Source organism: Sceloporus undulatus, chromosome 6 (assembly GCF_019175285.1).
Source record: "Sceloporus undulatus isolate JIND9_A2432 ecotype Alabama chromosome 6, SceUnd_v1.1, whole genome shotgun sequence".
Lineage (NCBI taxonomy): Eukaryota > Metazoa > Chordata > Lepidosauria > Squamata > Phrynosomatidae > Sceloporus > Sceloporus undulatus.
In genome coordinates, this window is record NC_056527.1 from 6769736 (window position 1) to 6793906 (window position 24171).

The 24171-nt window shown below is 41.7% G+C and overlaps 1 protein-coding gene and 1 long non-coding RNA gene across 4 annotated transcripts in view; one reads left to right on the forward strand and one right to left on the reverse strand.

Annotated features, from left to right (window-relative positions):
- Window positions 1-509: 509 nt before the first annotated feature.
- On the reverse strand, window positions 510-4767 carry LOC121933012. The gene is made up of 2 exons (XR_006104447.1): window positions 4656-4767; window positions 510-1522 (listed from the first exon to the last, which is right to left on the reverse strand). It is a non-coding gene; the product is annotated as an uncharacterized LOC121933012 (long non-coding RNA).
- Window positions 4768-5834: 1067 nt separating this feature from the next.
- CRHR2 (corticotropin releasing hormone receptor 2) overlaps window positions 5835-24171 on the forward strand; it is a 110358-nt gene continuing 92021 nt past the window's right edge. Inside the window, exons 1-2 of one of the 3 annotated variants that reach the window (XM_042472198.1) lie at window positions 5835-6249; window positions 6361-6480. In XM_042472198.1, coding sequence (XP_042328132.1) covers window positions 6141-6249; window positions 6361-6480 — 229 coding nt within the window. In that variant the 5' untranslated portion in view covers window positions 5835-6140. Of the gene's footprint in view, window positions 6250-6360; window positions 6481-6816; window positions 7055-24171 lie in introns of those variants that run through there. The other 2 variants (XM_042472197.1, XM_042472200.1) reach the window with 2 other exon arrangements.

Genomic DNA, 24171 nt, shown 5'->3' on the forward strand with positions numbered 1-24171 from the left:
CTTTGATTGGGTCTAGCCACCTGGTAAGTGGTTGTCCTCTCTTTCTACTGCCTTCTACCTTTCCAAGCATTATTGTCTTTTCCAGTAATTCATGCTTTCTCATGATGTGGCCAAAGTACGACAGCTTCAGTTTAGTTTAGAGAGTTTGGGCTTGATCTGTTCTAGAATCCATTTGTTTGTCTTCTTGATCATCTACAATATCCTCAGCCCTCTTCTCCAGCACCACATCAAATGAGTTTATTTTCTTCCTTTCCACTTTCTTCACTGTCCGGTGCTCATGTCATGGGCAATATGACAGTTTAGCTGATGCTCACTTTGGTGTTCAGATTTATATCTTGAGATTATATCTTTAGCAGCCCTTCCTAATCCTAGCTTTCCTTTGGTTTGTTGACTGCCATCACTGTACTGATCGATATTTGATCCAATGTATAGTATCTCTCACTATTTCAAATTTCTCATTATCTAGAATGATTTTTTGTAGATCATAGATAGCCATTATTTTTGTTTTCTTGCTTACCCTTTTGATAAAACTTGTTAAAGTATGAAGGGTAGATGCAAAGTTTCAGCTACATCAGACCCATCTGAGGAAACAACAGCCATTAATGGTTCTCCAGTATGTGTCCACCATGTGTCCTCAATCAGGACTTTGAATTCATATTGTCCATATCAAACTCTTGTTTTGCTAATGTACCTGGAGGCTGAGTCTTGAAGTGGAGCCAAGCATACATAGCAAATAGAGTGAGTACTGTCTCATTTTCTGCAATGCTTGAAATTTGGGGACCTGGATTAAAATTTCATTTAGGGGGCGAGGATTCTTATTGCGGGCCAATGCCCTCATCCACCACCACCACCTGCCCCCATAGCTACAGCTCTGACATCCTATTTGAACATTTTAAAGCATTTGATCAGCTTGAAGATGAAGCATGTTTGGAGAGGGTTCTGAGATCAGGGGTAGGTCTTCTAAAGGCCACACTGGACCATCCAAGGTCCACTTGTAGTCATGGGCACATAATTCCAAATCCCGTTCTCAGCCCTACTAGAGCTGACCTGCTCAGACAATAGCTGAATGGTAAACTAACACTTATATTTGTGTGTTGTATGTGCTTTCACATCAACTTGTGGCAACCCCATGAAAGGATTTTCTTAGACAAGAAATCCTCGGAGGTGGTTTTGCCCATTCCTTCCTCCAAAATATAGCCTACAGCACCTGGTATTCATTGGTGGTCTCCCATCCAAGTATTAACCAGGGCTGATCCTGCAGTAGACAAGCTCTACTGCCTTTAGGGTGTATAAATCCCACTAATTGAATGGGTTTACTCTAGCATTTGGATTTAGTCCCTTGTGTTCTCAGCTGTCGCTGACTTACTCCGCTCTCTCACTTGGTGAGCCAAGCCTTTCCCTTTTTCCACTGGCAACTGCAGCACAAACAGTTTCTTATTAAGAAATGAAATATGACAACAGTATGGGTTGATTAAAAAATAAAACCTGTCAATATGCAGATTTGTGATGATGAATCCTTAAGCTGCAAAACAAAACAAAAATGAAAAGGATATTTACTGCCAGCAAAACAAGAATTTCTAATAGGCCAAATGAAAAGTTATTTCCCAACAACTCCATGACTGTATTTTATTTAGGGCATGAATGCATTTTGCCATTCTCCAATCCTATAAAAACCGTGCAAGTGAATCTTATTACACAAGAAAAGAGTGGGGGGAATGATGAAGTAGTGCCAGGAAGCTATAAGGAAGTCCTGCCAAGATAATATATGGGCACAACATTGTCAATTTTTGTAGATTGCCCATTAAAAAGTGCTAAGAAGGAAAGTGCAAAAATCAGATTTATTAAACTTCACATTATTCCAATGTCATCCCCCCCCCCCCCCATTAGCTGCTGTGTGATTTAAGCAATTGTGACATTTTTAAAATGCAGTGCTTGGCCTTTCCACAAAATGTGAATGAGATGCATCTCCACATGTATCCATTGAGGGTTTGGGAACAGGGCTTGTGACCTTCCTTAACCAATGCTTTATAGTTTTTGGGCAACAGCTCCCAGAATCCCCATGCTGGTGTGGAGGATTCTGGAAAGCGTGGTCAAAAAGGAATCTTTCTAAGCTCTGGGCCCAACTTTGGACAGTTTGGTTCAGCGTTGGACCCTTCATCATAAAATGAGCTTTCTTCCTCTCCAACAACCCTGTGAGGTGGCTCAGGCTGGAAAGGAGTGAGTAGCCCTAAGGTTGTCTGTAAGTTTCATCAGTGAGGACTTGCATCTGGATGACCCACAGTTTTACATATCAAACCTGGGGCATGTGTGGCCAAACAACATCACAGTGTAGTTAAGATGGCAAATGTTAGTATTGTGGAAAAATACGCAAGCTAGGAGTGGCTGGAGCAGTTTGTTTTTGCCTGAGCCTCTTGTGAAGGGCAAGATTTTGCCATATCTTCTCCATCCTCCCCACCACCATCACCACTGATGGAGTGCAAGCTACTTTTGCACTCTGAAATTTTGCAAAAAAATTTAAAAGCTAAGAACATGAAAAGTGGGAAGAAGAGAGAGAAATGTGGATGGTATCTGCACTGCAGAAATAATCCAGTTTAGCACCACTTCAATTGCCATGGCTCAATGCTATGGAATTTTGGGAACTATAGTTTTATGAGACATCTATCCTCCCCTGTCAGAGAACCCTGGTGCCACAATAAACTACAGTTCTCAGAATTCCATAGCACTGAGCCATAGCTGTTAAAGTGCTGTCAAACTGGATTATTTCTGTAGTGCAGAAGCAGCCTGGGACTTTTAAAAAAACATCTGATAAAGTCTGATGATAGAGAATTAATTGGGACTGCCCCTTCCAAATAGTTGGAATGCATAAGTTACACTGAATATTTGCCTTAAACTATTACTTAAGTAGAGCTTGGAAAAGTTAATCCTCTGGGTTATTACTCCCCAAATCCTCTGGTCCCCACCCATGCTGAGTGAAGAGTTTCTCAGGAGGCATCATCTCCAAAAGTGACTTTTCTAAGCTCCATGCGTGGAAGAGTCAATGTCCAGTTACCTAAACAATGAATCATTTTGCTCCAAAAGTTTTGTTACCCAGCTAGGGGGAAAGAACTACCTGATGATACCTTTCAGTGTGGTCTGTCTCATATATTAACATGGCCTAGAGGCAACACGGCTATCAACCCCGAATCAGGCAGCCAGTTTCTCCCCGAATGTTCTTATTATTCAGGCCATTAGATAATTGAGCTTGCACAGCATAGAGTGGTACACAAGCACGATGGGCGACATTATGGGATTCCTATGTGATAAAAGGTACAAGACTTGCACTTCTACGCTTTGTAATTGGAAGGGCAGGACACCGTTGCTTAGGAACCCATGAATGTGATATCAACTCTTGGGGGGGGGAATGTCAGCCCCACTGCTAGTTTTACTGGCTTGCTTTTTCTCTGTCGCTGACAATGCTTAATGAGGCCTGTGGCTTGAACTGAAGAATACAAGGCACACAGAACTTCCCACTATAGAATATATAAATTGCATTTCCCCCCTACTTGGTTCCTTAAAGGGGTCCTTGGAGCCACAGCACCTTGCCCACAGAGGCAAACATTTGGGCTGACTTGCTGGGTGCAACCCACAATGCTTTCCACAGAGCCTGTTCCTCTGTTTTCTGTGTTGGCAGCAATGATAGGGTTGCCCAATGGGGCACAAACTATATTTCACATCATCTCTCATGCTTGGCTGTTGATCAGACTAGATCAGGGAGACCAGATGTATCATAACTGCAAAGGAGGACAAGCCCCTGCACAAGGTAGGAGATTTCAAGCAAAATGCAGGACATTGCAACATAAAAGTTAAAAACATGCATAGAAATATAAAATTGTGCTTCTTAGTCATGTTGGAAATAGAGGATATTTTGGAATTCCTCCAGGAGAGATCTAGTCTGACCCACAGCCACGTAGCACATGTTGAAAAGAAGTGGTTCTTAACACGATGGAATAAACCATGCCAGATGAGGAGCGGCTTAGAGAACTTGGGTATGTTTAGCCTGGAGAAGAGAAGGTTAAGAAGTGACATGAAGCCATGTTCAAATATTTGAAGGGGTGTCATGTTGAGGAAGAAGCTAGCTTGTTTTCTGATGCTCCAGAGGCTAAGACACGGAGTGGTGTATTCAAGCTATATGAAAAAAGATTCCACCTAAACATTAGGAAGAACCTCCTGGCAGCGAGAGCTGTTTCATAGTGGAATATATTGCCTTGGAGGGTGATGGAGTCTCTTGCGTAGGAGAGTTTTCAGCAGAAGCTGGATGGCCATCTGTCAGGGAGTGTTTGGATTGTGTGTTCCTGCTGGATGGCCCAGCTCTATGATTTTAGGGTCCTATGTCTGTTTGTCACAGCACATGGTTTTCCTCAACTATGCATCTTTCATTTGCCTTGCTTTGTTTTGTGATGGGTCATTGGGAAGTAAATCTGGATTTAACTGGCAAGCCAAAGTGCCAAGGCAAGCAAACATATTTGACAACTCCCATTGTGGGAGTGAAAATGGGTTAATCGGAGGAGTACCCAGCCAGCTGGGGGTCAAACTTTACATTTAATTTGATCCCTGGTTGGATAAGCCTGATGGGAGTTGCAGTACACCCACATCTGGAAGTCCAGATGTTTACCCACCTCTTTTCATAGTCTTCTATACCATCATCCTATGCCTGCTGATGCTACTTCCAGTGGCTTCTCTCCCGGTTAGCTGATTCTCCCTCTGCTGGGCTTCGAATTCCAGAATTCAGTCTATAAGTTAAAAATATGAGACAGAAATAAGGTGAAAGACATTTTCAGAGAAGAATCAGCTGGGAAGGGCAAAGCTTTTCAGTCCTCTCTTCTGAATCTTTCTAGGCTTATGTTGCTTGTCCATAAGTTTGCACAGAAACGTGAAGTGAGTCCTTGTGTTTTTGAAAGTTGTGCCTGAAGACAGCCATGGTTTAACTCATCGTTTGGATTTCAGTGGGATTTGGGGTGTATACATAACTGTAGAAATAATGTAGTTTGACACCCCTTTAACTGTGATGGTTCCTCCTACAGACTCCTGGGATGTGTAGTTTGGCGAGGCACAGGCACACTTTGGCAGAGAAGGTTTAAGACCTTGTAAAACTATAAATTCAAGGATTCCAAAGGAGAGTGCTACATCATTTAAAGTGGTGCCAAACTGCCTTATTTCTACAGTGAAGATGCAGCCCATGCCGTGGTAAATATTTGCTGGAATAAGGCTAGTGCAGACAAAATCAAAGACCACCCCAAGAAGTCTGCAATTTCAATGAGAGATTATTTATTCTGGGCCGACCACGACTGGTTAACACCTCCCTCCCTTCACCCTATGCATTGAGCTAAAAAGATATTTTTCCCCCCGGAGAAGCTGAATCATATCTTGTATTTAATGGGACTTCCTGTATTCAGAAGCTCCCTGGAAAGCAGTGCATCCCCTGAACATGTGCAAAAACTCCTTTCTTTCCCTTTGCCATGGTGATCCTGCCCCCTTAGTCACGACTCCTTGGTCCAGTGCTTTGAGAAAGTGAACAAGACCCCTGCAAACCTGGACCAGGAGGAGCTGGCTCAGTCCTGGAGGAAGAAAGAAAATGAACAAACCCTGTCATCTTGTGACCCTTTTCAGAATCACACCCCAAACTGCTGTGGATTTTATTTTATTTTATTTTATTTGCATTCCATGTTTATTGCTTCAAAGATAATCAAGGCAATCACAGCAGATGACAAAACTGCATGCACACAAAGCTTGCTCTCACACACTCTCCCTCTATTCTCTCAATAGCAGAAGCCAGAGAATAGACAGCTCCCAAGTGTCAGCTGAGAAGAGAGGAAAGGAAAAGGCACCGACCAGGACGGATAGCCCCTTCTTTGGAAACCAGCTGTCATTTTATTGGCTCCTGAGCTGCTGTTTAAAGCAGGAGCGCTTAGAGGGCTTCACTCTCTCAGCCCGCCCACCCTCCAAGACACTGGAGCAGAGAGAGAAAGCGAGAGAGAGGGATGTATTCATATCAGCTGGCAGAGGTTGCTACAGCTTAATTTGCAAAGAAAAGGCAGGGAGGAACAAAGAAAGGGACCTGGAAAAGTAGACACGCTTGTCCAGCCTTTCCGTTCCAGTTCTGCATGCTCCAGGGCCGGACAGCCATGAATGAGACCATCATTCTCCAATACTTCATTGAGGAATTGGATGCTAACTGCAGCCTTTTGGATATGTTGCAGGATGGATTTGACGGTAGGGAGGAAAGAGGGTTGGGATTGCCTTTGGGGTCAACACTTGTTTTGCTGTGCCTTCTGAGTCACTCCTCTTCTTTTGTCTCTTTTTTTTACATTTAAAAAATTGAAGGTCCTTACTGCAATGCCACCACAGATCAGATTGGGACCTGCTGGCCCAAGACAAGCGCCGGAGAATTGGTGGAGAGACCTTGTCCGGAGTTCATCAATGGAGTCAAATACAACACCACTCGTAAGTGCAAAGCAACTCTCCTTTCCTTTCCTTTCCTTTCCTTTCCTTTCCTTTCCTTCCTTGGAGGTTTTATCCCCAATTCTGTTCTGAGTTCTTGACAGGGCAGCCTCAGTCAGAAGAAGTATGCAAACATCTTTCCCTCAGAATGGTTTTTGTGTGGGAATGGAGTCATTGTGCTCCCAAAGAGAGGCATAGAAATCCTTCCTTCAGTGACCGGTCATGCTCTGGGTTCATTGACTTAGGGTGATTTTGTCTTTGGAGAGTTTGGCTTACTCCTCTGGGTTCATTAACTTAGCTCTGTTTTGTCTCAAGGGAGAATGAAAGCTGGGACCTTTTGAAGCACTGAGTTGAAAAATGCATGCCAGTGAACAATGTGGAATCCAGAAAGGCTTGGTTTCCGTCTTAGGCGGTTTCTGCAACAAGAGCAAAGAATCCTGTGGCATCTTAAAGGCTATCAAATATGCCATTGCATGAGCTTTCATGGAACACAGGCTACAAGCTGCAAAAGTGCATGCTATAATTAATTTCTTACTCTGAAATGCAACAGAGGTCTTTTTTTTAAACGGGAAACCTCGTGAGTATGTGTGTGTGTATGTATATTAGCTAAATGTTAGCAAATGCAAGATAGATACTTCTGCTTGTGCAAATTTATTGTTAACCACTCTCAAGTCAATCTCGACTCATGGCAACTCAGTGGATCAGACATCTGCAAGACTCCCTATCTTCCACTCCTTTTTTCAGTTCTTGCAGATTCATACCTGTGATCTCCTTAATGGAGTCCAAGTGTGGTCTTCCTATCTTTCCCCTTCCCTCCACCTTTTCTAGCATTATTGTCTTTTCAAATGAGGCGTGTCTTCTCATGATGTGGCCAAAGTATTGATATAATCCTTGTGCAAGTATTGATACACAATCCTGGCCAGTAGTAGAAATAACACTTTTCAATCCCAAATTGGGACTGCCACTTAGTTTCCCGGCAAAGTACAAAGCATTCATTATTACCTTTAAAGCTCTACGTGCTTTGGGTCCAGGTTACCTATGGAATCACCTCCTCCTATACAATACTATACTATACTATACTATACTATACGATACTCAGGTCCTCTGGGGAACATTGATTTCAGTCAGCCAGAACTAGAATGGCAACTGTCACCCAGCGGACATTTCTATCAGCCGCCCGTACACTGTGGAATGACCTGCCAGGAGAGATTTGACAGCTAAACATGCTGTCTGAATTTAAAACAGCATTAAAGATATATTTCTTCCAGTAGTCTACCCAGTCCACTTTTATGAATTTTAAAATGGTATATTTTTAATGTCATGTTGGATGATTTTAATGTCTTCTATATTTGTGTGTTTTACCTTAATGTGTTTGAATTGTTTTGTGTGTTTTAATTTATGTTGTACCCTGCCTTGAAGCAGATAAGAGACATAACCTTCATCATCATTATTATCATTATTATGCGACTCAGTTGGGAATTGTTTGATAATTAATTAATTATGTCTTTATTTAACAATTTGCGTCTTTATCTGTTCTGTGATGGCGTGGAGCTGTCCATCAGATTTTGATGATTAGATTTTAAAAATCCCCCATTTCTACATATAGCTCAGAATTAAAATATTTCAGAATACACATAATTGAATATTCAGCTTTCTAGATGCTTGTCAGTCAGTGTTCAGCTTTTGGGGGAAACTATTCTATATTAATTTTGGCTGTCAAAGATTAATTTGGCAATGCTTGAAAGCTCAGGAATGTGGCAATGAATGCTGACACCATTACCTAAATGCAGAAAATTCAGATGTGAGTGTCTGGAAAATAGGGGAACAGCGCTCTAATTTTGGACATGTGTGACATTCACCTAGTCTTCACTTCTGAATGTCGGCATTCACTGCATTTTTGATATTCCCTTTTGCTTATGCTTCTTGATATAGTAGGGAAGTTGGGCAAGTACAGACAGATATGGAGAGCCATGGATGCCCCTGCTTAAGAGACAGTTTGGTGCATTGGTTAGAGCATGGCACAGGAACTTGGGCAATTCAGGAACTCAACCCAGAAAGTCATCAGATTTACTGAATGACCATAAACTAGTCACTCTGGCCTGCATCCTACTGGTAATCATCCCTAGAATAGACCGATTTCATCAATGACTGAATGAAACATTTCTGTAAATCCAGTTTATTCAATGGATCTATTCCAGTTGGATTAGCAATAGGATGGAAGTCTGTCTCTCAGGTTGACCAACTTCACAGGCAGGGAATAATAGACATAATTCTTCACTAAGACGTAACGGACATAATTCTTCACTAAGTTTCTTTTAAAGGAACAAACAAGTAATTGTAACAATTTTCTTTCCACTCTGAAACAGTTTTTGAAAACCATGGTCTTTTTGGAGTCTGTTCACAATTTGAGATTTGCTGGGTGCAAAATCAACACCAAGTTGTTTTGCACAGGAAAAAGAGTTTTCTGCGCAGGTGACAGCAAATCCTCCTTAGAGAATAGTATTTCTGTGCAGTAATATTTTCTGCATAAAAAGTGCATTTTTTTGACAAAATAACCATGTGCAAATTTAGCACCAAATAATCTGGAGTTGCATCATTTGAAGGGTGTGTCACGTTGCTCATGAGAGGCAAGTGGAAAGACCTTAATAACATAACAATATGGCATCCATATTAGTGGCACAGTGAATCTCCTCTGTGTTTTACTCCAAAGTTTAAAGGAGTTATCCATGCTGCTAAATCCTCTCTCCAAAGTATGTTCAGCTTCTTGGGTTGTTTGTTTAAATGCCAAACTAAAGCCCAGAGCAGAGTCACACTGCATTGAACATCGGAGTCCACAGTGCCACTGGCATAGACTAGTTCAGAATGTTCTGAAATGCCAGCCTATTTTGAGGGATGTTTCTGTGCCAAAAGAGTGTATTAATGTGCATACATACAAACTGACAAATCTGGTTAGGAGATCATCTGTAAGTTGGATAATTCTTTTCTCTTGGTCCCAGGAGATCCACCAAAGTTGTGTAATTGTGCAACCTATCACCTTGTTGCAAAGTTGGGGTGGGACTCATGCTGCCTCCCAGATATTGTTGGACTGCAACTCCCTGCAGCCCTTTTCATTATCGCCAGTGGGGAGGGATGTTGGGAAATGCAGTCCAGCAACCTCCAGAGTATGATTCCCGTCTTTGTTTTGAATGCTCACTTTGGTAGCTGATAGAGCAAAAGGGCTAAGGGGGAGAGCAAAAAACCAAGGGGACACCCTGGGGTCATTCCATACTATCCAGTTAAAGCACTGTAATACCACTTTTAAGTGTGTGGTTTCATCTGAGGGAACAGGGATGTAGCCAGGATTTTGGGAAGGGGGGGTCCAGACTAAGTGCCACCATTATAGTGGGGTTTGGACATGGCGGCGCACACCATTCATTGTATCTAATGGAAGGGGGGGTTCGGACCCCATGGACCTCCCCCCCCCCCCCCGGCTACATCCCTGGAAGGAATCCTAGTTGCACAATTTTTGTTATTGTGTGCCTTCAAGTCATTTCTGACTTTTGATGATGTTAAGGCAAAATTATGACAGAGTTTTCTTGGCAAGATTTGTTTAGAGGGGTTTTGTGCTTCCCTCTGAGGCTGAGAGAGTGTGGCTTGCCTAAGGTCACCCAGTGGGTTTCTATGGCCAAGCAGGGATTCAAACCCTTGTCTCCAGAGTCATAGTCCAGTGCTCAAACCATGAAATCTCACTGGCTCAGTTTAGGGAGGCGTATTAACAATTCTTAGCTAGAGAGCTCTAGTCCCTCACCAGGATGACATAGGATGTAGGCATGGCCACTACAATGGAATAATATTGCTATAAACTGTTAGGTGTGAGTGGGGTCCCTGTTCAAATCTAACTCCTGTTGGGTATTCACACTAGGTGGCTTGGACAAACAGTGGCTCATCCTTGCCCTCAGCCTGACCACTTTGCAATGTGGGTGTACAGTTGGTTTTTGTGCTGTTATTCAGCTATGTTTGGATCAGATGAAAGCAAAACTATGGTGGCAAGTATGTAGAGAGATCTTGTAGCACCTTTAAGACTAACTGAAAGAAAGAATTTGGCGGCATGAGCTTTCATAGACTTCAGTCTACTTCCTCAGATGCGTTTAGTGGAGTGGAAAGCCAGGGACAGACTTATATGTGCCATTGGTGTGCAAGAATGTCCATTCAAATTCAAAATCCACAAGGTGCAGTATAGAAAAAGCATTCTATTTTGTGATCGATATTTCATTATCCCTTATGATCTAGGGTGTTTTTTATTATATTTTATTAAGTTTTTCATATTTACAACTTATGATCTAGGTTTCAAGAGTTACTGAAAAAGTTCATTAAAACTAAAGCTGTATCGGGGTGCCTGAAATCACTAATTTCCCTTTCCTATTCTTTCTCTTCTTCTAAATGTATTTATGTTGTTGTGTGCCTTCGAGTAATTTCTGACTTATGGCAACCCTATCATTTGTTCAGAGGGGATTTGCATTTGCCTTCTTCTGAGGCTGAGAGAGTGTGGCTTGCCCACTGAGGTCACTCACTGAGTTTTCATGGCCAAGCAGGAATTCAAACCCTGGTCTCTCAATGTCCTAGTCTAACACTCAAACCATGTTGTCATGTTGTTGTTGCTATTGTGTGCCTTCAAGCAATTTCTGACTTATGGTGCCCCTAAGATAGGGTTTTCTTGGCAAGATTTGTTCAGAGGTGGTATACCTTTGTCTTCTTCGGAGGCTGAGAGTGTGTGACCGGCCCAAGGTCACCTAATAGCTTTCTATGTCCATGCAGGGATTTAAACTCTGTTCTCCAGTCCAGTGCTCAAACCAGTACATCACTCTACATTACACTTTATGGTCAGTTGCAATGATTTTGACAGAGCTAAATGGTGACTTCCATGTCAGAGGGATGATAAATCCATTCTGAATCTTACTCCCAACTTGGAAGGAGATGTCCAAAGCACTGACTTAGACAGTTCCTTTAAATTTCAATTTAAAGCCAAGAGTGGATTCTCCCCAGTGATTCTCCTTTGAGTTTCATTATTAGCTGGTGCTACTGCCCAGGTTTTCTAGAGCCATGGTGAGCAATAAAACTATTAACCGGCTAATATTGGACCAGGTAGGCAGCTTGTGACACAACCCATGTTTTCATACATCTCCCAGTAGCCCTAACCCAGAGTTTGAAAACTATGTTCTTGAAAGGAGCCATGATCTGAAATCAGAAGTTGGTATTGCCTTATTGCAATTTAACAGTTAAACTAATCCAGGTTTACCTAATTGAGATGTAGCCACAAATTATGGCTAGTTTTTAAACCAGGGGTGTGCAGCTGTGGCCCTCCAGATGTTGTTGGGCTGCAATTCCCAAGAGCCCTAGCCAGCATACTTAATTGTTAAGGGTGACGGGATTTGCAGTCCAGTGACATCTGTAGTGCCAACATTACTCACCCTTGGTTTAAACCATGAAGCAGATGCTTCCAAATGCCCTTATAGTTAATGCTGGAAAAGGAATGGAGAAGGAGGAATGGCAGAAGCCACAGTTGAGCTCAGTGCTTGTTCTTTCAATGTTGCATATTCTTGTGTGTGTGTGTGTTGTGTTTTCTGAAGCAGGCCACTGTGTATGTGTATGGTAAGGGATGTGGTATCTTTCATCAAATGCCTTAGTTGTGATTAAGCCTAAAGAAAGCAGAAAGGGAGAGGACAACAGAGAGGAAACATTATTGCAAGGGTGCTGAAAATGCAATAAAACTGAAATAATAAAACCAGAGCACAAAAATAAAATAAGCCAAATGGGAAGGCATTTTTATAACATAACAAAACCTGTGTGGTGCCTCATAAATGGATTACTTACAAGTTTGAAAATGATCAGGCAGGAGAAGACTGCTTTGCTAGATCAGAGCAAAGGCCCAGGGAATCCAGCATCCACTTTCATTTTCTTCCTTGTGTGTGTGTATATATATAAATTCAATTTTTATTCAATTTTGTAAATACTCACAACTGTTTCTAGTTGTGGCACTGGACCAAAGAAGGGTAGATTTTGGTTCCCATCATCCCTTACAATTGACTATGCTGGCCAGGGTTGATGGGAGTTGATGGCAGTCTAACATCATCTGGAAAGCCACACGTTTTCCATTCTTGCTCTACAACAATGTTTTGGAGATACTTACAGGAAGATGACGAAGTAGGCAGCCCTTTTCTCTTTCATGTCTTCAGCATTTGGTGTACAGTGGTACACTGCTTCTAAACACAGAGATTCTATTAACATCACAACTATCACAAGATGGAGGGTGCAGTTGTATTCATGTCTTTCTGGTGGACATCCCATGGGCAATTGATCGGCCACTGTGTCAACTGAATGTTGGATCAGGCGGGACATTGCTGTGACCTAACAAGGCTTTTCTTAAATTCTTTACATTTTCATCCTCCTTAAATTGGATGAATTGCATTATAAAACCACTTAAACTAATAGAGATCACTACAGCTTGGGGCAGTGAGTTCCATAAGGTAACTGCATACTGCATGAAGAAGTTGTTCCCTTTTCTTTTTTCCCTTGAGATATTAAGCAAAGAATGAACTGAATTCACATTGCTTTCATGTACTGCTTTCAAACCAGGTGGCACCCATCTAGATGTAGTACTGTACAGTACCTTATATTTCTCTCTGTTAACATTCATTTTCTTAGTTTTACCCCAGCTCTTCAGTCTGTCAAGATCATTTTGAATTCTGATCTTATCCTCTGAAGTATTTGCTCCCTGTCCACAGTATTGTGTCATCTGCAAATTTGATAATCATACCTTTTATTTCATCACATAGGACAGTATAAAGATGTTAAAGAGTACCTGTCCCTGGACAGAATCACCCCCTCATCACTTCTCTCCAAAGCAAAGAGCAACCGTTTGCAAAATGGACAAAAACTTTTGTACAGTCAGCCCTCCATATCCACAGTTCCTTTATCCATGGATTTGATCATCCGTGGCCTGCAAATATTTTTTTAAAATTGAGCATCCATGGATTTTCTTATCCCCAGGGGATCCTTGAACCAAACCAGAGTAAATACCAAGGGTCAGGTTGACCAGGGCATTTCCTACATTTCAAACCTTCTGTCCAGTAGGAATTTCAAAATGTCCTCCAGTTTGAGCATGATTGAGAGCATGAATTTACATTTATATTAGTGTTCCTTGCTTTTATTTGGTAATGCCCTAACATTTTTTCCTGAACATCCTACTTTTTATCATGCCTTGTCCTCCTTTGTGGTGATGACATCTGATCACTATTGGAAATGGTGCAAGAATATCCTTGAAATCCTTTGTTCTTCCCTGCAAAGATAAAATGAGCAAAGAGTTACATTCCTTAACAGTCTGCCAACAGTTATGTAAATCTTCTTGATTCTATGAGTGTACTCTGTTTGGGATGAGCAACTGAGTGGAAACCCAAGTGTTACATTTTTAAAATACAAATATACAGCACGCACCCTATATTAAATGCATTAGGGACAGAGACCTCATGAGTAAGAGCATTACAGTAGCAAAGGCAGGTACCTGTTCCATGGCTCTTGCTGGTGCTTATTATCAATTTGAGTCACAGCTGCCCTCCACCAACAACGGAGGAGCTCTTTCTTTAAAAAAAGGAAACAATTATATGTCATCATAGCTGCCGAAGTGGCCTATAGTATGCTGCTTTCCATCACCAAGAAACAGGTCACCACCTTCTGTCATTGCGGAAGCATCTGAACGGTTTTCAAGGACAGCTCCCTGTCGAGTGCTTTGCAGTTCCCCAGCCTTGAGATTGCAAAATCATGAATGGCTGTTGCCAGGATTTAGCTGGGAGCTGTAGGTGGGAGGCAGGAAGAGTTGCTCTCTCATTGTTGTTCTGCTTATTGGAAATGTGTTGGAGTTCTCTGTCTGCAAAAAAGCTTTTGCCCTTTGCTGAGGATTTGGTGTCTGAGTAGGATTGCATCCTGTATGGTTGCTTGTAACAGCGGCTGTTCTGCTTAAGTCATGGAGATAAGGGATGGACGAAGCAGATGGTTTTGCTGTCTGAATCTTCAGGGTCCCCCCGCCCCAAATTTCTGGATAAGTCTTCCTCAAATTAGCCAAAATTGTCAACCTACGTTACTCAATCAATTGAATAGATAAGGCTGTTCACTGTATGGAGAGGATCATATTGTAGCTGACTGATATGGAGCATCCAAAGGCTTGCATATCATCGGCGCAGCAAATCTTCTTTGGATTTTATTATACAGTGAGCTGTCTACATTTGTTGGGATTAGGGGTGCAGGACCCCTATGAAAGTGAACAAAATGCAAATTTAAAAAATGTTTTTAAAAACCCTGTGAGAACACTTCTCTAGAAATCTCTAGGTCATCCAGGGCAACTCTATGGCCAACATCCAGTAGAAGGTGGCCATAAAATGGAACCGGAGGACCTACAAATGCCTAGAGAAATGTCTTCTTTATAATCGCTAGGTTCTCCATTGTGAAGAACCTTCTGGTCAATTTCTGGCAGAGTCATGCTGGAGGACCTAGAACTTCCTAGACAGAACTTATCAATCAGATCCATGAATAATCAAATCCACCAAAGTCAAAGCCACAAATGTGAAGGCCCGGCTATAGACTTTGAAGGAGCTGTCCAAAGTTCTGTATCCTGTATCAAAATAGCTTCTGGATCTTGGAGAACACTGTTACAGTCTAAACAGAAACCCAGGGCAGATCCACCAGGTGGCCACCATTGTGAGTTAAAACCTGGATAAGCAAATAGGCAAGTTTCATTTTCTCCCCCATTTGTAGATTTTTGTAAAAAAATCAAGTTCTTTCTGCTGATTTTTTTTTAAGAGTGGAAAGAAATTTCCAGATTTTTGCAAGATCTTATTTAAAAGACAAATCAAATATAATTATTACCCATCTGTAATGGTGACTCAGAGCCAAACCTATCATGAGGGCACCACCCTTCAAAAAGGATGTTGAGAAACTGGAGTGTGTCCAGAGGAGGGCAAACAAAATTGTGAAAGATCTGAAAACAACCATTCCTTGTGAGGAGAGACTTAGGGAGCTGGGTATGTTTAGCCTGGAGAAGAGATGGTTAAGGGTGATACGTTTAAATATTTGAAGGGGTGTCACGTTGAGGATGGAGCAAGCTTGTTTTTTGCTGCTCCAGAGAATAGAACACAAAGCAATGGATTCAAGCTAGAAGAAAAGAGATTGCACCCAAACATTAGAAAGAATTTCCTGATGGCAAGAACTGTTCGACTGTGGAATATGCTTCCTCAAAGAGTGGTGGAGTCTCCTTCCTTGGAGGTCTTTAAACAGAGGCTGGATGGCCATCTGCCGGGGATGCTTTGATTGAGAGTTCCTGCATGGCAGAAGGGGGTTGGACTAGATGGCCCTTGTGGCCTCTTCCGACTCTGTGATTCTGTGATTCTATTTGTAAATGCCATTGATTCCCTGGGTTTAACTTTAATTGGGAGTAGCAATTGGATTGAAGCTTAAATCCAGATTGGGGATTGATACAAACATATGTATTTCACCTTCTCTCTTGCACTGTTTGTTGCACAAGGATGATCAAATGCCAAAATGAGTTTGCTGTGTTCTCACCATAATCCAACATAAACATTCCAAACCGTTTTAAACATCACATGTACAAATGCTTTTTTAAAAATGTGCAATCTTCTCTAATTCTACTTCCGTTTTGGCTGCTGGTTTTGAAATATATTTGACTGGCCAAGCCTGTGGAAATAATAAATGGTGATTCTGCTGAGCAGCTAATGTATTCCCTGTTAAAACAAGGGATTTTATGAGTTTTAGTGACAGTACATTTTGTATACTGCATACTGATGTGCTTCGTTTTATTTCTTGGGTTGATAGATTTTTAAACTGGCTTTTCTTGTAGGCTTTTAATAAAAAGAGCGTTCAATATTACCATTATGCAAAAGTCCAGGGATGGCGGTAATGAGACACAACTAGCTTATCGTCTGAAGACTCCCTTATCTCTGGTTTAAATTTTTTTTACACAAAAACGAATACCAAGATATCCAGCTTTCCTTCACCTTACCAAACGGTACAGCTAGATTTGGGAAAGAAAAGATGGCTTCAGACAGTGCACAATAAGCTTATGGAACTCCCTGCCACATGATGTGGCAATGGCCATGGCTTTACAAGGTTTTCAAAGGAGGTGAAAAAAAATTATAAAGCCCCTTTCAAAAAAGTGAGTTTCCTTCTGAAACCTATAAAGAGGATCCTCCATCAGCAGGTGAAGACTTTTTAAAAATTACAGTAAGCTTGGAGGGAATGGACTGCTTAGAGTTATTGATTTTATTTGTTGCCTTTTGTTCAGTAGATACGTTTTAAATTGTCCTTAATCCAAGAGATGCGTTGTGTGCCTTCAAGTCATTTTCTAAGTCATTTCCGGTGAGCCTAAGAACCACATCATGGGGTTCTCTCCACCAGATTTGTTCAGAAGGAGTTTGCCCTTGCTTTCCTCTGAGGCTGAGAGAGTGTGACTTGGCCAAGGCCATTCTATGGGTTTCCATGGCCGAGTGGGGATTCGAACTATGCTCTCCCAAAGTACTAATCCAAAACTCAAACCACTGCACCACATTGGCTCTTAATTCTAGGGCTGATTTAATTCTATGTTAACTTGAACGCTTTGGATGGTTTTACAATATCTGCTTTAATGTTTGTAAGTAGCAATGTGTTGCCGAACAGAGGAAAAGAAAGGATGTATATGTAGGGCATTGCAGTCCTAACCATGTAACACCCCATTTTTCTCTGAGATCTCCCATTCGCCCTCCTCTGTTTGTAAGGTCAAGATTCTGTTTGCTTTTCGGTTTATTCTGCTTATTTTAGCATTTTACGTTGTGTACACAAGCTGCTCCAAGCCCAACAGATTGGAGCTGGCATCGAAGAGCCTCTTCGTAATTTAATAAACTCTATAAAACAAACCATCTCAAGGGGAGGAAAACCAGTTATCAAAAAAGAGGGAAGCAGATGGGCCAAAAGACTTAGGAAACTGCTCCAGTCGTCCAATTATGGGAGGCTTTGGACTGAAGCATCCAATTCCAGTTCAAAGGCACCAAATGACTGTGGAATTTAGAAGACAGCTGTCTTGTTGTGGTTTTGCTTTTTCAAGCAAGGAGAAATGAAGAGAGAGCAAGAGAAAGAGAGAATGCATACAGACAGATAGCAAAGAAAGGATTCTGTGTCACTGGGGTACTTTTCAGTTGGCCCTCCGTATTCATGGATTCACCCATCTATGGACTGAATACACACACACCCCAAAACATTCTAAATAGCAAACCATGATTTTGCCATTTTATACAAGGGACCCCATTTTGTTTGGGTATTTCTTGAGTTTGTATATAATAGGACTTGAGTTTGTATATAATGGGACATGAGCGTTCACGTATTTGGGTATTCATGGGGTGTTCTGGAACCAGAGCCCACCGATACCAAGGGCCTGCTGTACACAATTCTAGCACTAAGATCCCACTTTATTTATTTATTTATTTATATTTATTTAAAGATCCCACTTTAGCAACCGTGTTTCCATCCTGCAGATTCTGGGATTTGCAGTTTACAGAGAGATACTTGGCAGAATTTTTCAGCAGAGAGCTCTAGTGCCTCACTAAGCTACAAACCCCAGGATTCCATAGAATAGAACCATGGTTGTTAAAAGTGGAATCATGGTGCTGAAACTGTGTAGTGTGAAAGGCCCCCTGGTTCAAATCCAGATATCAAATGTACTTTGTTTAGTAAAGACGTGAGTACATTGTGGCCCATGGACTACCTGTGGCCCCTAGGCTGTATCTTTGCAACCTTTGAAGCCCCTTACCAGTCTTCAACTTGTTTTTGACTTATGGTGACCCTTTCATGGACTTTTCTTGGTAATATTTGTTCAGAGGTGGTTTGCATTGCCGTCCCTTGAGGCTGAGAGCATGTGTTTTGCCCAAGGTCATACAATAGTTTTCACGGCCAAGCGGAGATTCGAACCCTGGTCTCAAGAGCCATAGTGGAACACTCCAAAATGGACAGATTAGTCCATCCCTCCTCTGAGAAGATGTGAACTAAATTCCTCAAGTCTTTTTCAGAAATATGGGTGCTTTTGAGAACCTAATCTCAAAATATTTCCTGTAACTCTTCAATTTCCTGCTTATCTTAACATGTTCCTTCTGCCTTCTCTTGGAGGATTTAGCCATTAATATAACCAGCAGGTACCATTGACTGACATGTCCTCCAGCCAGCTTTTCACCTTGATGGGAGGCGAATAAATTTGCGACGGCTGGAATAACAAGAAAAAAAGAAACTGGGGGAAGAAGGAGGAGGAAAAAAATCTGTCCGGAATATAGAAATTGGAGTCGTCTTCATAAGGATTGCCGGCGTGTATGTTTCCTGGAATGCTCAGATGACCATATAAATGGAACGCAGCCTCCTCTCACCCTTTGATAAACTATCTTTAAGAGTTATTGTGATTATGATTATGAATGTCCTCGGTGGTGCAAAGTTGTAATTCGGTGATGGAAAACCAGATACTTTTCTCTAAGAGGGAGAGGAGGAGTTCTTTGCCCCTGAAGCAGTTTTCAGAGAAGCTGAAGACCAAGCAGGATCTTGTAATTAGGAGAGCTGTCTCTTTAACAAGTAGCCAGCCTGAAGGGTTTTCCAGTGCTGTGGAACCACTTTTGAACTTCTGCATTGCTCCTGAGGGCCTTCTCATCATTGCTCTCCTACATGCTCTAATTTGCCAATGGCTTTGCTTGCATTTTAAGGCAATGCTCCTCCACACACACACTTTTCTTTTGCAGGCACTGTATGTAGGAACAGTGTCCGGGATCCCACATTTTGCTTGCTGTTTTTACCATTATTATTATTATTATTATTATTATTATTATGACAGTTATGATGGAGGTCATTGGTGAGAGAGTTCTCCCTTCCTCGCATATTTACCAAGCATAGCTGAATAGAGAACACCTGAATAACACCGTTGTTTTCCAAGGTTTATAATACATATAGAATTTTTTTTGTTGCCTCATCAGTAGCGATTGCTGAACACACCAATGTTTTAATTGAATTGCCCCTTGATAACAATACATTGAACAGCAGGCGATAGAGGCAACACATGCTGTTCTTCTGTAATAATGCGGTGCTCAGCTCTGCACAGTAAGCCCTCAGAGAATACTTCTGAACAAAATCCACTTCTCATATGAACTAGTTTCCAACCTACGATGCATCAAAAGCCAAACGCAGAGCATTGCTGTTTTTACCGTTGCAATTTTAAGGAGGCTTTCCTTGATAAGAAAAGAAACAAGACCTGAAATCCTATTGTTAGCCCCTCTGATAGAGTAGACCCACTGAATCACTGAGTTTTATGTATGTGTAGACATACTATTCAACAGCATTCTGCGGGTCTTCTGTAGTTGGGACTAAAACAGGATTCAGCCCAAGAGACCAATCCATCCATGAAACAGAGTTCATGCTGAGAAGGTCTCCATGAGCCAACTTCCAGGCTTGAAAAGTTACTTTTCTTGTATTACAGCTCCTAGAATCACTCAACCAGCATGGCTACTGGTGGCTTCTTTTCTGAGGGCCGTGGACCAAAAGAGAGCATCTTTTCCCATTTCAGTTGAATTGCAGTGCTTTTCAAGAGCATCTTGGCACTTAAAGGTAGCTGTTAGATCGTGTAAATTATGCTCAAATTGAAAAATTGCTGGCTTTTACTAGAGAGAAAACCTGTATATTTATTAACTACTTTTTGGTGAGGACTGAACAATAGGAGTAACCTGTATCACCCCTGGAGGTTTCAGGAATAAGGAGTAGTCATTTTGATCGTCATAAATTTCTTTCACACATGCAACAACAAATGATTTTTTTCTGTTTCTCAAGCCCCCCAAAAATTTCCTTGAAAAAATTTTATTTTTTGGGGGTTTTTTGGGGTAAAAATGGGGGGGGGGGGGGGTTAACATAGAAAATGCATCTGTACTGTGACCTTCTACTTTTCCTACTGCCTTCCATTTTAATGGGTGCTATTGTCTCATGAGGAGTATGATGAGATGCTCCAAGAATTGTGTAACAACTTTCTTATGTCAGAAAAGAAGACAGCTAACAATTGAAGGCTTCACAGAATGAAAATGTTATAGACAATATAGCTCTGTAATAACAACAGTGTTGAACAGATCTGCTAAGATTAAGAGAGAGGGCCACTTAGAATTTAGTTGATAGAGAAGAAAGAAGGATGCAAAAAAAAAATACATAAAAGGATTATATGATTTTATTAATTAATAGTCACATCTGCAAGATAGGAAGGATATGACATGTTAAAGTTTTTAGAAGAGGAGAGCATGAAATTGGAAGTTGGTAAGTGAAAAGGGTAAGAGTTGCTTTAGTCTTTGGCGAGAACATCTGCAAATGCTGTTTGGTTTTCAAGGTGAGCTGGGTTGTTGGGGTGAGAGGCAGAGACCATGTGCATATCTTGGATGGCATTAAATACAATACCGGGGACCTCTGGTGCCAAGTTGCATAAAATGTCCCATTTGACTGATGACATATAGGCATGATGTTATAGGCATCAAGAGCAAGCTGTATGCGTAGCATTGGGACTCTCCTACTGAGCAGTCTATGCCAGGCCACTATTTTAAATGTAATTTGAGAAATGATGGGATTTCTTCGCCAAAGGCCCCATTTTGGATTCTGCTGGGCGATCTTCCACAAGTGGATAATAAGGACTTAGGAATGGTAATGAGCTTACTCACACTTGCCAAAATGTCAATTGCTGCACATTGTTGGGGAGCGAGGAGTGAAATGATTCACCTCTACCCACCTGGAACTCTTTCCTTTTCCTGAGCCTAGAATGTAATGTGTTTGTAAATTGATTAGATTTGCACAAAAGAAAAAGACTGGGACAGTGAGCAAATTTCGGCGATAGCTACATTTGTCCATGAACAGCAGAGCGAGAACCACGGGGCATAGGCAGGGACCAGGACCAAAGAATACAGCCTTCTCCAACATCACTCTTCACCTATTATAACCCCTATTATTCCCAGATTGCTCACACAGAGACTCACTGGGGAGGGTAAGGTTTGTAGTCCGACACAACATTCAGCAAAGCCTGAGCCAGATTTTCAATCTTTTATCTGCTTTCTGAAACATCGCCAACTATTACCAGGGATATTCTGATGGCTTCCCACTTTTGAAACAAAGCTAGTGAACCTGAAGTAAAGTTTGAGACTGTAAAAAGTAAAGGAAGCTCAGACAGAGGAAGGCTCTGCATTTCATAGCTTGGCTCTTTAAAATGCTCAGCATCATTGAGCCTTTAAAACTCCCTAATTATCTGCTCTCCTGATTGAGAAATGTTTTTTTTCTTCTTTGCTTTTCCAATTTTATCTCTTTCTAAGGGATGACAGATTTTTAGAACATCTTACAATGTTCTAAAACTGGTCCTCCATTCAAGATGATTCTGCTAACACCACTATTGCCTCCAGGGTTTTTCTGACTGATTTGACTATGATTAGCAGCATATTACAGTACTACTTAATAAGCAGTAGAATTGAGCTCCAGTTCCCATGTCATGCCTGCATCTGTGTCCATTGCGAGAGCTAGAATGGTGTGTCCATTGCCTCTCCAACTCTGTTTTGGCCAGACAACTTAACAGAACCATTTCACCACATTTCTCCTGGCGTGACGTTCCTCAATAGTTTCTCAAGGTTAGCGATCACAAAGGCAAATGTTGTTGCTTTTATTTGCCATCAAGTCAATTTTGACTTAGGGCAGCACTATCCTATCCTCCAATATTTCACATATTAAAACTTGGACATACATAGACAAGCAACATCAGAGGGATGTCAAGATGACAAGAATTATTAGGGAGGAAGAGTGCACTCGCTAAGAGAGGCTGCTGCTGTTTGCTTTTACCTGCACCTACTGGGAAGAGCAATATTCCATCCCCTCCTCTCTTCTTCCAATCAGATAGTGGAGTGCACACTACCTTTAACTGTTTACAGTATAGTCAGCCCTCCATATCCATGGATTCTGTATCCACAAATGCAACAATCCATGGCTTGAAAATATTAAGATAAAAAGCAAAACCCAAAAGCAAACCTTTTGCCATTTAATACAAGGGATAGAGCCAGTGTGATGTAATGATTTGAGTGGTAGACTACAACTCTAGAGACCAGGGTTCAATTCCCCATCCCACCATGAGAACCCACTAGATAATGTTGGACAAGTCACATGCTCTCAGCCTCAAGGGGAGGCAATGGTAAACCTCCTTTGAATCGCTCTTGCAAAAAAGTCCAACCATGATAGGTTCATCTTTGGAAACAACTGAAAGGCAAGCAAGAAAAAACAGAACAATGCCATTTTACTATACCATTGTATATAATGGGACTTGAACATCCATGGTTTTTGGTATCCACGAGGGCTCCTGGAACCAAACTCCAGCAGATATTGAGGGTCCACTGTAATTGAAGTAAGCTGAGGTCAAAAGGGAGAAATGAGGGAGGACAGAGAAACTGTGGCCTTTTAAAAGCAGCTGAAAGCGGGGGGGGGGGGGGGGTCATAGAATTATAGAATTTTAGAGTTGGAAAAGACCACAAGGGCCATCCAGTCCAACCCCATTCTGCCATGTAGGAACTCACAATCAAAGCATCCCTGACAGATGGCCATCCAGCCTTTGTTTAATGACTTCCGAGGGAATGTTTTCCACTGTCTTAACAGCTCTTACTGTCAAGAGGGTCCTCCTAATGTTGAAACGGAGTCTCTTTTCCTGTAGCTTACATCCATTGCTCCGTATCATATTCTCTGGAGCAGCAGAAAACAAGCTTGTTCCATCCTCAATATGACACCCCTTCAAATACTTAAACAGGGCTAAGTAGGGTGCAATAGAGGATTATTTATTCATTTATTTCTTGAATTTATGCCTCGCCTGCCTCCTGAGATGGGATCTAAGGCAAATCCCTGCCAAATTGAGACAGTTGGAGGGTATGTGTAAGACTTCCAAGAGACCTGGTCATCAATTGCTCTGCTCAGGTGCTGCAAACTCAGGGCTTGCTTGATAGAATCTATCCACCTGTAGTGTGGTCTGCCTCTTTTCCTACGGTACCAAGCATTATTTCTTTTCTCGTGAGTCATATCTTCTCCTGCTATGTCCAAAGTACGACAGGCTCAACTTAGTCATATTGGCTTCTGGTGAAAGTCCAGGCTTCATTTGCTCTTTTGGGCACTCCATTGCATCCCTAAATTCACCTCCACCATCACATCTCAAGTGAGTTGATTTTGAAACCACCATCATAGAAAAGTAGGGGAAGCAATGGCAATGGCATAGATTTTCTTTTCCCTGATAAGTTGTTTCTGTCACTGCTACATGGACACCATTATGCAGTTTCTGCAGTGCCTCAAAATGTAGAATCGAGGGGCAAAAAGTTTAGCTGGCAAACAGAGCAAGAAATGTTGCAGACCATTCAGAGAAACTTCATCAATGCGACCTTCTTTTGGTAGGGAAAGTGGTGGAGGGGGAACTCTCAAAATCTGCCCCCAAAATAAGTCTTCTGAGGGATTTGGCTCAGCTGTTGGTGCAACTGGTATATTTGACCTTGCAATGATTTTAAAGAAATGGTTGCTTGGGAAAATTTATGTCAGAATGTTGCCTACTGGATTGGACTTAAGTTGTGGGAATGTTCCTTGAAAATCTATTCCTCTCAGGGGCTCGACAGA